This window comes from Furipterus horrens, unplaced genomic scaffold (genome assembly GCF_987537825.1).
Source record: "Furipterus horrens unplaced genomic scaffold, mFurHor1.1.pri manual_scaffold_2, whole genome shotgun sequence".
In the NCBI taxonomy this organism is placed as follows: Eukaryota; Metazoa; Chordata; class Mammalia; order Chiroptera; family Furipteridae; genus Furipterus; species Furipterus horrens.
In genome coordinates, this window is record NW_028327172.1 from 41967942 (window position 1) to 41980762 (window position 12821).

The window sequence follows — 12821 nt, forward strand, 5'->3', positions numbered from 1 at the left end:
TGGTAGATACAGGACCCAGCCCCGCCCAGCTCCCAGATGGCAGATCTCAGAGTACAATATAAAGCTAAGAACCCCGAACCTAATTGTCCAGAGCACAGCACAGACCTCAGAACTCAGACTCATGCCTGAGCCAGCCCAGGTTAGCAGGGAGGGCCCTCATGGTTGTGGGGGGGTGGGTGTGGGTATGATACTTTGGGGGACACAGAGGGCAACCCAGGGAGGGAAGGGGTTTCCAACAGGAGTAGCAGGGAACTGAGTTGTTGTATTGTTCTAACCCCTATGTCCTTCCCTTCCCCTCCCCTCTGACACTACTTAAACACACCTCGAAGGAGGGCTTGGAAGTTGAGGCTCTGCATCTGGAGGCTGCTCAGCTTGGTAAGCAAGGGTAGGTAGCTGCGAAAGTCTTCCAGAATGGACACGGAGCACTCCAGAACAGGGCTGTGCAGCCCCAGAGTGGCACTCAGCTGGGCTACCTCTGCCAGCCAGCCATCTGTCTTCTCCTGGGCTATGGGCAGGCTGAACTGTAGGGAGAAGGGCTCACTGTCAGCTGGAGACTCTTCCCCACCCCACCCCCTGCAGACTCTCCATTCCCAGTTAGGAGCTTCAAGGAAGGGTGTCAGCACCTTGGCAAAAGCCATGCACTTCCATTCGCTGATGTTCTCAGAGATGACTCGGTACAGGTGCCAGATGCTCTGCTGCTGCACAATAGGGTGCTTCCCACAGATTGGCAAGGGCACAGGACTCTCATCCCCTGTGGGACAGGGCTGGCTGAGGCCTGGGTTATGTGTGGGGTGGAGGCATGATGGGGAATGGTCAAGTCAAGAGCCCATAATGACAGAAGGGAGGGCCCCAAAAGTGCAGTAGAAAATCAGAGGTGGGGACAATCCAAGGGACAGTTATTCTAAGGAAAGAATATCTGGGAAAGTGCAATGCCAGTAAAAGGGAAGGCTTCCTCTTCCATTAGTCTCCATCTCAGGACATAGCAGACTCTTTACTGTTGCTTGGATACACCAGGCATGCTCCCTCCTGCCGAGGGGGACAGTGCTTACAGGCACACTCTTCCCTCAGAGAACCATATGGCTCACCCCCTCACCAAATTCAAGTTCTTGCTCAAACCTCAAAGTCTTAATAGGGCCTCTGCAGCCCACCCCTTTAAGAACATTGCCCATAGCCTTTCTTACGCATAGTGTGGATAATAAATTGGTTTTTTCCAATAGTTTACTTTGTACTTTGGTGCTCAAATTGTCCCAGGTTTGTCCCATTGGTGTCCCTTCTGTGTCCTTGTGACATGCTCCCATCACTTGTTAAAAGACCTTAACATTTCCTTACTTTATGGCTTAAAAGATATTGCAGACTCATCCAGTACCTACTCTGCCACAGCCCTGGAGTCATCTATTTCTGAGGAACCCTGGTTTCTTTCAATGGGAATGATATTAGAAACTAAGATCTGGGCACAGTGTGGTTCCTTACCATTATGGGCATACACTTATATCCATATACAGGCACACACACAAACATGCACACACATACAACATGTATGTGTGTTTTAAAGTACAATGGAAATTATAGAGTAGATACTACAGACAATGTAAGCTTTTAAGACAAGCTCACAATATTTCCAAAGATCTCAAAGAATAAAGAAATAAGTGATGATAAAGATTAAAGAAATGGAAGAAAGTTCAGTAAATCCAATATACAAATAAGAATTCTGGAAGGAGATCAGAGCAAATATAAGGACCAATTTTTTTATATGATTTATTGATTATGCTGTTACAGTTGTCCCAATTTCTTTTCCCTTTGTTCCCCTCCACCCAGTGATGTCCCTTCCTCCAGTTGTCCCCCCACCTTAGTCCATGCCCAGTGGTTGTGCATATAGTTCTTCTCAACATCTTCCTATCTACTCTACTCCCTCCTACTATGCTTCTTAACTCCTGTACCATCTCCCTCCCTTTCCCCCTTCCCCCTCCCAGCTCATCTCCCCCCAATATGTTCCCCATACCTATAATTCTTTTTCCCCTCTCGTTGCCTACTTAGTTTGCCTTTGTTTTGATTCCCTAGCTTCTGTTGTTGGTTGTTGTGATACAGTTTTCATTTTAATATTTATAGTTTTGATTTTCTTTCTCCTAAACAAGTCCCTTTAACATTTCATATAACAGTGGTTTGGATCTGATGAACTCCTTCAGTTTTACTTTGTCCTGGAAGCACTTTCTCTGCCCTTCTATTCTGAATGACAGTGTCGCTGGATAGAGTAATCATGGCTGCAGGTTTTTGATTTTCATTACTTTGAATATTTCTTGCCAGTCCCTTCTTGCCTGCAGAGTGTCTTTTGAGAAATCAGCTTATAGTTTTATTGGGACCCCTTTGTATGTAATTCTCTTCTTCTCTCTTGCTGCTTTTAAGATTCTCTCTTGAGCCTTAATTTTTAACATTTTGATTATAATGTGTCTTGGTATGGTTCTCCTGTGTCCAGTTTTTTTGGAACTCTCTGTGCTTCCTGGACCTGTAAGTCTATTTTCTTCCCCTAGTTAGGGAAGTTCTGCTTCATTATTTTTTCACATAATTTTTCAATTTCTTGTTCTTCTTCACCTTCTGGCAACCCTATGATTTGGATGTTGGCCTGCTTATGGCTGTCCCATAGGTTTCTGAACCTCTCTTCATTTTCCTCACTTTTTGTTTCCTCTTTGTGCACTGGTTGACTGTTTGTTCCTTCCCTATGTTCCGATTTGTTAATTTGATCCCTGGTTTTCTTTCCCTCACCACTTGTTTCATATGTGTTTTCATTCATTTCAGCAGGACTAGCCTTCATTCCTTCCCCATTTTGTTTAAGATCTGCTGTCACGTCTGTAAGCATTCTTATAACCAAAGCTCTGAACTGTGCCTCAGAAAAGTTTCCTATCTGCTGATCTCTTAGATCTGATATTTGTTGGCTGGTCAGCTGCATCATTGGGATCTCTATCATGATCTCTGCCATACTGACAGTTTACTCTTGCTTCCTGGGTGGGACTGTCACACCTCCTACATTATAGGGGGCGGAGCCCCATGCACTCGTCACTACTAGGAGACCCTTCTCACTACGCTGTGGTGTTTTCTGTGGTGGTGGTGGGGGGGGTCCAAAATGGATTCTTGCCATTTATTCTCTGCTGAGAGACCAGGAGCTTCTTCCTCCATCCCCACCCCCTCTGGCCTTCACAGTCCAAGGCAATGGGGGTCTGCCTTCCCCAGTGTTGGAATCATGAGCTGATGCATCTGGTCTGCAGCTGAGGGTGCTCCCCAGTCGCTTCTCGCCTCCCCTTAAATACGGGTGTCTGTGCTTACCGCCATCCGCTGCCACTACCTCAGCTGCTGCTGCCAGCACAGCTTGACCTCTCTGCCTTGGCTTCGCCTCTCCTACCTGTGTGGACGAGCACCACTTCTTTATAACTTCATACTTTGGACTTCCATGCAGCTTTATTTTCTGGAACTTCTGGTTACTTCTGCTTTTGCGGTAGATGTATTCCTTCTTAGTTGTGGAGGGAGGTGGAGCGTGTCAGTCTATGCCTCCATCTTGGCCAAAAGTCAGTAACCATTATTAAATAATCAATAAACATATTACATACAAAGAAAAAATCAGATTGATATTAGATTTGTGCACAATGCTACATGTCAGAAGACAATGATGAGATATCTAAGTTTGAAGAAAACTTCAGAACTCAATATTTAGCAAAGCTATGATATAAGGACATTAGAAAGTCATTCTCAGCATAGGACTTAGAAACTTTAACACTTCTAATTTCCTTCTTAGAAAAAATTTATCCGAGCAAAGAATTAAAACAAAATAAATAAATAAATAAATAAAACAATGAAAAGCTGTGGTGTTTTAAACAAATGGTAATGCATAAACAAAACCAAGAATCCTTAGATGTCAAAATAGTTGTTAACATGGTTATAAAACAAAGCAAATGTCAAAAGTAATGAGTAAAAACTATACAATGAAAAACAAAAAATAGTATTAATAATCTGGATCTAAGACCCTAAATTATTTTAACAAAACCTGGGAGTTTGATGAGGAGACAGGGATGGAAGAAGGAAGTAAAAGCAATGCTGTGGGGTTTCCTGGACCTAATACCACAGGGCCTGAGGCCACTACTCTGCTTTTTCACAAACATCTCCAAACCTAGCAGGAAAGATCAAGATCTGTGCTCTGTGTCAGAGTATGGGCTGAGGGTCTCCCAATACTTAGCCAAAGAAAAAGTCTCTTGCTTGAGGATGGTCCCAGTGCGCAACACCTCACATTTGGCCAAATAGCCCTGGGACTGGGTATGCCCACTGGCAGAGGTGGTGATGGTATAGTTGGCCAAGAACCAACTCAGGTGCAATGTGCCTTCCAAAGGATATAAGTGACTGATAGAAGTGACTGTACCTGAGAGAAAAAAAGAACTTGGCCCTGGCTGGTGTGGCTAAGTGGACTGAGTGCCAGCCTGTGAACTGAAAGGTCATCGGTTCAATTCCCAGTCACATGCCTGGATTGCGGGCCAGGTCTCCAGTTGGAGGCATGTGAGAGGCAACCACACATTGATGTTTCTCTCTTTCTCTTTCTCTGTCCCTTTATTTAAAAAAATAAAAGAACTTGAGCACACCAAGTTCTTTATGTGCAGAAGGGAACAAGCTGCACTACTGCACAGGACAGCAGAGACCAATAGTTCTGTCCTGGTCTCCTGTGGACAGCTGTCTCTGCACCACCATGACTGGAAGCAGTGGCTATGGAGCATGAAGACCTATAATCACCAGGGACCTGCTTCCTGGTACAGGGCTGGGTTGAATAGGGCTGCACAAAGGCTAAGTACTACAATAAGGACACCTTTACATCCTCCTGTACATGCTTGTAGCCCTCTGACCCCATCACATTCTAATGGAACATTCACCTGTTTGTCTTCCCTCCCAGACTGTGAGTCCCCTATTTCCCCACTCTAAACACATCACTATATCCAATGTATGGAGATTCTGTACTGCAATTTTCATATATAAAAGAGACTAATGAAGGTATGAGATTCCCAAAACTTGCTTAGGGTCACACAGGACATAGGACCCTGAATCCAAACTCTTATCTCAATCACAGGGTGGGAGTGGAGGGAGTGGGGATCCTCAGTACCCGTGAAGGTGGTATAGGCATGGTGCAGTTCACTGAGGTAGCTGGCCGTGTCCTCGAACTGATGCTCCAGGGAGATGAGTTGGCTCTCAATGCTCTTCTGCTCCTGTGTTGGGTCCATGAAGGGACCAGACAGGGCCTTGCCAATCAGGCCTTCCAGCTCTGCCAGGGCTGCCGCCATCCGCTGCTGCAGCTTGGGCATGATGGTATGTTGCTTGGTGAGCAGGAACTCTGAGGCCTGGCTCCTCTCAAACTGAAATGCCTCCCACACATCCAGAAGCTGTGGGGCAAGCAGAGGGCAATAAAGTCCATGTAGTTGTGGGGGAGAAGGATTGGGACAGACGGGTGACACCTCAGATTGCCTTCTTACCGAGATGTCCAGTGCCTCATATTCAGGACTAAAGAGGCTGAAGTGGTTGCGGATGAGTTCATGGAGGGACCGTATGTATTCCATTCGCTCCTCCAGCTTGCTGTACTGCTCATTGGCCTTGTTCAACTGCAGGGGCCACAGTGTGAGACCAACACCTGCACAACAACCCTGTGCACCTCTTTGGGTCCATCCCTGAGGGGCACTCCCACCTTCTGGAGGCTCCAGACTCAAGCAGCCACCTTTTAATTCACTGGCAGCAGGGGTGATCTGAGATCACATCCCCATCTGACACAGGTTTCTCTGAAGACAGCACAGTTCCTCCCCAGCCAAATCATTACCCTGATGATAGGGTAACAGATCCCTATCTGACTGTCATACAGAGCAGAACTTTGTCTCTGAAAGCATGACTGTATCTCTCTCATCACACCTGGGCCTCCCACTGCCCTGAGGAAGCTGAGCCAGATGAACAAGGTGAAGATTAGCAAGGGAAGGACACGCATGTGGGCACAGTCTAAGAGCATCAGGCCCCATTGGGAGCTCAACTGAGACCTGAAGAGGATGTACTGAGCATTTGAGCAGGATGGGCCCAGGGTAGGCTGGGAAGGAAGGAGGGAGAAAGCCCACCTTCTGGGAGCACCGGGCAATGGCGTGAATGTCTGTGTTGATGGTTTGGAAGACCTTGATGAAACCTCTGAGCTCTTTCATTAGATGCCGGCTGCGGCTCCAGCACTCGCTCTGTACCTGTGCAAGAATGTCCTTTCTGATGCCTTCCAGCTTGGATTCTGAAGATAGGAGAGAGTTAGGTGTTAAGGGGTGCACAAAAAAGAAGTGAAGCTGGGCAAGTATTGTGGGTCCAGAGAGTGAGCAGGAAGGGGACACTAGACCATAGACTCATTCCCTCACTCACTGAACACTTACTGGACACTTACCAGACCCCTGCCCAGTGTCCAGTTGGCTGCTTTACGCTGAGGCCTGTGTTGGGCACTGCTAGACAAGAGTGAGGGAGTGAGACAGAAAGGGTTTATAACCTCAGAAACTTACAGTATGGTGGCAGGGACAGATATAAAAACATATAATCAAAAACCAAGCCCCTGGCTGCTGTGGCTCAGTGGATTGAGCATCGGCCTGTGAGCCAAGCTTCACTGGTTCGATTCCCAGTCAGGGCACATTACTATGTTGCATGTCAGGTCCCCAGTTGGGGGCGCGAGTGAGAGGCAACCACACAGTGGTGTTTCTCTCCCTCTCTATCTCCTTTCCCCTCTCTCTAAAAATAAATAAATAATATAAAAAATAAAAACAGTGTTATAAGTGCCCAGGAGTCCTCAACCTCGCATATTGAAAGGAGAGGAGGCTGGGGAAAGCCTCCTCAGAGGGGGACACTGAAGTTGAATGTGTTGAGCAGTTAATGCTCCAAAGGGCAAAGACACACCACATAGATGAAACAGCATGTGCAAAGGTATGGGGATGGCATGTTCATAAATAGCAGAATGCCCTACCAGAAATGAAAGTTTTCTACTCGGGAAGTCTTGCTGCTTCTGCTCTAGTAGAAGCGGTACCAAGAAGAGTATGTAATCTGCCTTTTAGTTTTAAGGATTAAAGGAAAGAAGATACTACTGATTATAAGAGGCACCATTATTTTATATACCACTAAAAAAGAAACTAAACTCTGACATGCCATCAATCATAATATACCTCTTAACTTCAGAGATGTTAAAATAATTCACAGAAGACCAAAACACAATACAGAAATATGGTATAATGCATACCATGAAACAGAGTATAGAGTAATTACTTCATGCCAGATACAGTGTCAACTACTTTACCTGAATTAATCCATTTAATCTTCACAAAATCCTTTGAGGTAGATACTATGATTGTCCCTATTTCACAGATAAGCAAACAGAGGGTCAGAGAAGTTAAGTAACTTCATCAACATCACAGTGGCAGAGCAAGGATTCACACTCAGGTAGCCTGTGTTTTGAGAGGTGAAAAGTAAATGAATTTATTACCCCCTATGAGCATCTCTTCCACTGGAGAGTGGAATAGTGAGTTCCAGGAGCACATAACTGAGATATACTGGGTATGGCCCTTTTGGAATCTTAGAGGATGTAACCAAGAGAATTGGGCACCAAGAACTGAGACTGAGAAAACCAAGAGAAGGGGAACCTATTGAGGGGCACCCAAGGTTGAACAGAACACAAGGATGCGAACTTATCCTTTTTCAAACTATCCCTCTGGCCTATGACAGTAGCCAGGCCGTTGCCAGGGCGCTGCTTTTGAACCAGCAAGCAGCATCAGGCGGTGAAGGCAGCGAGGAGCTCAACAGCGACACCGTGTGGTACAAATGAGCAACGGGCTAATAAAGTACCATACCATGGTTCTTAAGGTTCAGGCTGGACATGGATGGGAAAACAGATTTGAGAGGTATTTAGGACAGAAGAATGGAAATAGTTTGGCGACAGATTAGCTGTGGTGGAGTTAGGGAGAGTAAAGCGTAAAAGATGAAGTCAAGTTTCTGATGAGGACAATTTACCAGAGTGAGTAATTGCATCATTCGCTGTTTAAAGGAGCCCAGTTAGAAGAGGAACAGAGATGGAGGATAAGAAGGTAAAATTAGATCAGCAAGAAGGATGAGAGCAGACAGAAAGAGATAACATGATATGAAAAAATTAAACACCTATTGCATGCCATACTCAATGCTGGGAGTATTGTAAATAATAGCTCACTTAATCCTCTTTACCATGACCCTGTGAGTGACTTCATTATTTTGTCCGTGGTACAAATAACACTGGAGCTCAGTGATCTAAGGTCACACAAACCAGTGAAAAACAGAGCCAGGACTTTTCTCTCTTCATATGCTCTTTTTGAAGAAGCCAGTTGATCCTTGGACTAAGGATCAAGAAATCAACAAACTAGAAAGAACACGAGTTTTCCAAGCAACAGTAAGCAAAGGCTGCCCCAAGCGGGGTCAGAATGAAAGCAGGCCAATCACAGGCCCTCCCTGTTCCTTTCCTGCCAGGCTGAACCCCCTATACATTTAGGACAGGAGTGGGGAAAGAGTGGAGGAGTTTCATGGCCCATAAGATACCTAATAAGGCAGGGAGGGCTAGTGCTTTCAAGCAAGCCCTTCAGGCCCAGCAGCGAGGCCTCCCACCTTCATAGAGAAAGCATGGGTTTGATAGCATGTTGTATGTGCAGGAAATAGATACTAAGGTTTTTCTCAGTTACATTTGGTTGAACTACCTCCATGCCATAAGAACAGAAAGCGTCAGGTGACAGGAACATGATTCCAAAGGAATATGGGGAACAAACAGAGCCAAAACAGATGAAGAGGCTGTCTTCTTCAGGGGTCATACCTACCATTGCAAAGGCAAGGGCCCGAGACCTGGAGCTCTGGGAAGCTCTACGGGTCCAATGAGGGGCCTGGACCTAAGGTCCCTGGAAGACATTTGAGGTCCGAGGAGGGCCATGTGGATGAGATAAGTAGGCAGAAGGAAAGGGGGCAGGGTAAGCAGCACTCACCTATGTCAGCCTTTATATCACGGCAGCTCAGCAGCAGCAACTTGCCTTTTGTGATCAACTCAATACATATGTTGGAGACACGGGCCTGCCAAGTGTTCAGGCAGCCCACCAGCATCACGTAGTTCTTGATAGGACAACCTCTCATCAACTCCAGCTTCTGAGGCCCCCAGGCTTGCAGAAACTCATAAATGCCTGTCATCCAGTGATACTCACTGCAGAATTCCTGCACCTCTGACAGCATGTCCTACAGGCAGACAAGGTGCTTAGGGCAGAGATAGATGACTATGATGGGAATTGGTAGACATCATCCCACTCCTTAAGCCTCTGTTTTCACCTTCAGCAGGGCCTGTTGTGTAGTCAGTGCCTGCTGGATTCGAGGGTTGTTATCCAGGTCCTCTTGCAGCTGCTTGTAATTGGGGGGCAAGTACTGGCCCCGCAGCCGGTATCCACGGACCTCCAGAGCTTCAGTAATTCTGTGAGACTTCCAGGGCCACACCAGTCCTATATTCGGGCCACAGAAGATGTTCACAGCATCGCTGGACTGGCCCTGGGACTTGGGCATCGGGGATTTCATGTTCAAGTCCTCCTCTTCATCTTCTTCTGTAGGACACATGTCATAATGGTCCATGAGTGCCCTCCAAGGCGCATACACAACCTCATTCTCTAAAATGTGTACATACACACACACACCCTGCTTATGAGTGAGTTTACATGTACCTCTATATTACAAACACAGTACACCTGATCCACAGAGGGAATTTATTAGTAGTTAAGGTTCAAGTGGAGAGAAGAAAATTTACTCTAGCTAGTATAAGCAGGAAGGAAATTGTAGAATATTAAGTGCATTGCGACTACATGGAAAAGCTGGGGAAAAAAGAAAAAAAGCACTTTAGCTGCAAGGAGGTCTGGGAAGTGTAGTTTGTAGTGCTCCAGCCTATGGAGAACAGGAGGAGGTGGGAAAGGAGGCTGAACATGCCAGTCCTCAGTGTCTGCCTCAATGAATATCCTCAAATCTGACCTCCCCTTAAACTTCTCAGGAACTGATTAATTGACAACGTCAGTATTTGCATTAAAACTTGTACAAAAATGGAAAAAAGCATAAAAATGCTTGGAAATTAGATTGTTACTACCAACATCTAAACATTATAGTACTCCCTCACCCAAGGTCCAGTCCTCAGATAGCTTACCTGTAATTACTTTCTAAGTGAGTTCACCCAGATTCATGGTTTTAAAAACCATCTATTGGCTTCCAAATTTACCTTTAGCTCAGATTTCTCCCTGTATGTCAATCCCATTTAAACAACTGCCTACTTCACATGTCTACTTGGATGTCTAACAGGTACCTCAAAATGAATAGGGCCAAAAATGAGCTTCGTTTTCTCCCTCCCAAAAATTTCTTCCTGCAGTCTTCCAATTTCAGCAAATCGGAACTCCATTCTTCTAGTTGCTCCAGTCAAATCATCTTTGACTCTTCTCTCACACAAAACACACCCAGCTCTCACAAAATCCCGTTGGCTCTACATTACAAATATATCCAGAATCCAACCTATTCTCACCACCTCTACCACTGTGTGCTCCCTCTCCCCAGCCCAAGCAAGTCACCATCAAATCTCATGGCCTGATTGCAATACCCTTCTACCTCACCTCCCTACTTTGGCCCTTGCCTCTCTCCAGTCTTGCCTACCACTTTCCCCTGAGTTTGCTTGAGAACAGGATGCTTAGAACTGTAGCTTATCTTGCAACTATGAGGCAGTAAGCCTGAGGATGAAAAAACATTTTTTATTGCAGCCTCCCCTACCACACCCACCCTTCTAAAAGGAGCTGCCCTTACCTATAGCTAAACCCAGGAAGGAATTAGGGAAGGATGTAAAGAGCCTGGTACTTGATTACATTTTTGAGCCACTGAACCAACCCTGGGTTGGTTCACCTACCTTGTGACTTCTTGTTATGTGAGATCATTGTTTTTATCATTTAGGCCACTTTTATGGGGAAGGAAGTACCCAGGTTAGAACTGCTCCATCCCCACCCAAGACCTGACCCTCTGGCAACGCCATTAGCAGGCTGCCTGTGCTCTCCCCCTCCTTCTACCCTTCCTACCCCCTGCCTAAGTGTCCTTAAATACCTTCAGAGTACAGGGAATCCCTGGAGGTCTTCAGGTCTGCAGATTGCATTACCTTCATGCCAACGTGTGGAGAAGGGGCAGGAATGGAAAAATAATGAGTAGTCAGACCAGGCTGAGAGTTTCTGACTACAGAAGATAAAATTTGGGAGTTCCTTCAGCCAGCCCCCTGCCAAATCCAGAATACCTTCAGAGCAGAGGTTTTGACAAACTGTAGGCCCCCAGTTAGAATCTGGATCATGTTTTCAATACAGGGCTCATGAGACAGCTGGCCACAACTGTCAAAGGCCAGCTGTGCTGAGAGAAAGGGATTCTGCCTTGGGGCCTATAAAGAGGGTGAGGAGAGGTCATGGGGCTAGATGTCAGTATCTGCTTCCTGCTGTCTGGCCCTTGACTGCCTGCCCACCTCCACACATGCCACCACCACCTCACTTGCAGGATGTTGGCCACAAAAGAGGTTATCTCCTCCTCTATGATAGACACGAGGCTCTGGCAAATCATGTAGTCCATCAGGCGGGCCAGCTGCCCCAGCTGCAGCAGCCAGGTGTCTGCCTGCTTCAGCTTCTGCTCTAGATGCTGGCACTGCACCTTCTGAAGATATATGGAGCCTTGGCCTGTCCTGATCTTCTTGCAGTTTTTCACTCGCTCCTGCAGGCCCTGTTGCATTTGATATGTATCATCGCAAACCTGCCGACATAAAGAGTGGAAAACTCACTGGAGAAAGAGGGGTAGAGAGCACACTGGCCACCCACTAGTCTCTGCAAAACTCTCAGGTCTTGGAGCTGAAAACCTAGAAGCTAGATATATACACGGAGGGCTGCTTTTTAGTAGAAATTAGCCCCAGACACCTTTAAGTGACCAGATAAGATGCAGAATGAAGAATATATATTGAAACCATGAAATACTAACTTAATAGGTAGACCTGTCTACTAAAAGTCCCTAGGGTGCACCTCAAATAGAAAATTTGTGCATGTGTGAATAGAGAGGTCCACATGACACAGATTAGACAAAGAAAGAGAAAGACTGGATAAGTAAGGCCAGCAATAATTCCAGGCTATGTACTTTAATCACTGGGCCTGGGTGGCGTGGCCTGTTGACCAGCATAATATTGCCTTATGTGATAATCTCTGTGTACTGACATAGACTTTCTAACGGAGGGGTTGGGGGATGTGAGATAAAAGTTTGGGAGTTTCTTTGTAGGTTCTTCTCACATCTGGGAGGGTCCTCAGTCTACAAGGACTACTGACAGTTACCACCTCTCTGGGCCTGTCCTGTTGAGGAACAGAGCGGAGACACCAGAAGGATATTCTTGGCAAACAGACTTTTTGTCCTTCCTGGTCTCCTGTTCTGTCTGATATTCAATAGAGCCTGTGACTAGAACTATCTGGTGTCTGTGAATTATGTTCTGCTAACCCCAAGCACAAACCCCGGTCTTCTGAGACCCAGGTATAAGGCAGTAGAGGTACATCATACACAAACGTGCCCTCAGACCTAGTGAGATGGCCTCTTCTGTGCTCTAGCAATACTCTCAGTACCTAGTGCTTCCCACTTCATCATCCTCAGTCCAGTGTGTCATCGTTAGCTGGTCACTGTGTGACTTGTCTAGTACACTGTCAATTCTTTGAAGAGGAGGCCTCTGTCACACCTCATTTCACTCAGCTATTGCTAAATGCAATGCCGGGCAT

General features: G+C 46.1%; 1 protein-coding gene across 1 annotated transcript in view; it reads right to left on the reverse strand.

Moving 5' to 3' along the window:
- DNHD1 (dynein heavy chain domain 1) overlaps positions 1-12821 on the reverse strand; it is a 63733-nt gene that overhangs the window by 29823 nt on the left and 21089 nt on the right. The window contains exons 7-15 of the mRNA XM_090267282.1: positions 11569-11823; positions 11324-11461; positions 11140-11191; positions 9352-9617; positions 9018-9261; positions 6120-6277; positions 5129-5621; positions 624-751; positions 323-521 (exon numbers count right to left, since the gene is read on the reverse strand). Coding sequence (XP_090123408.1) covers positions 323-521; positions 624-751; positions 5129-5621; positions 6120-6277; positions 9018-9261; positions 9352-9617; positions 11140-11191; positions 11324-11461; positions 11569-11823 — 1933 coding nt within the window. The remainder of the gene's footprint in view (positions 1-322; positions 522-623; positions 752-5128; positions 5622-6119; positions 6278-9017; positions 9262-9351; positions 9618-11139; positions 11192-11323; positions 11462-11568; positions 11824-12821) is intronic.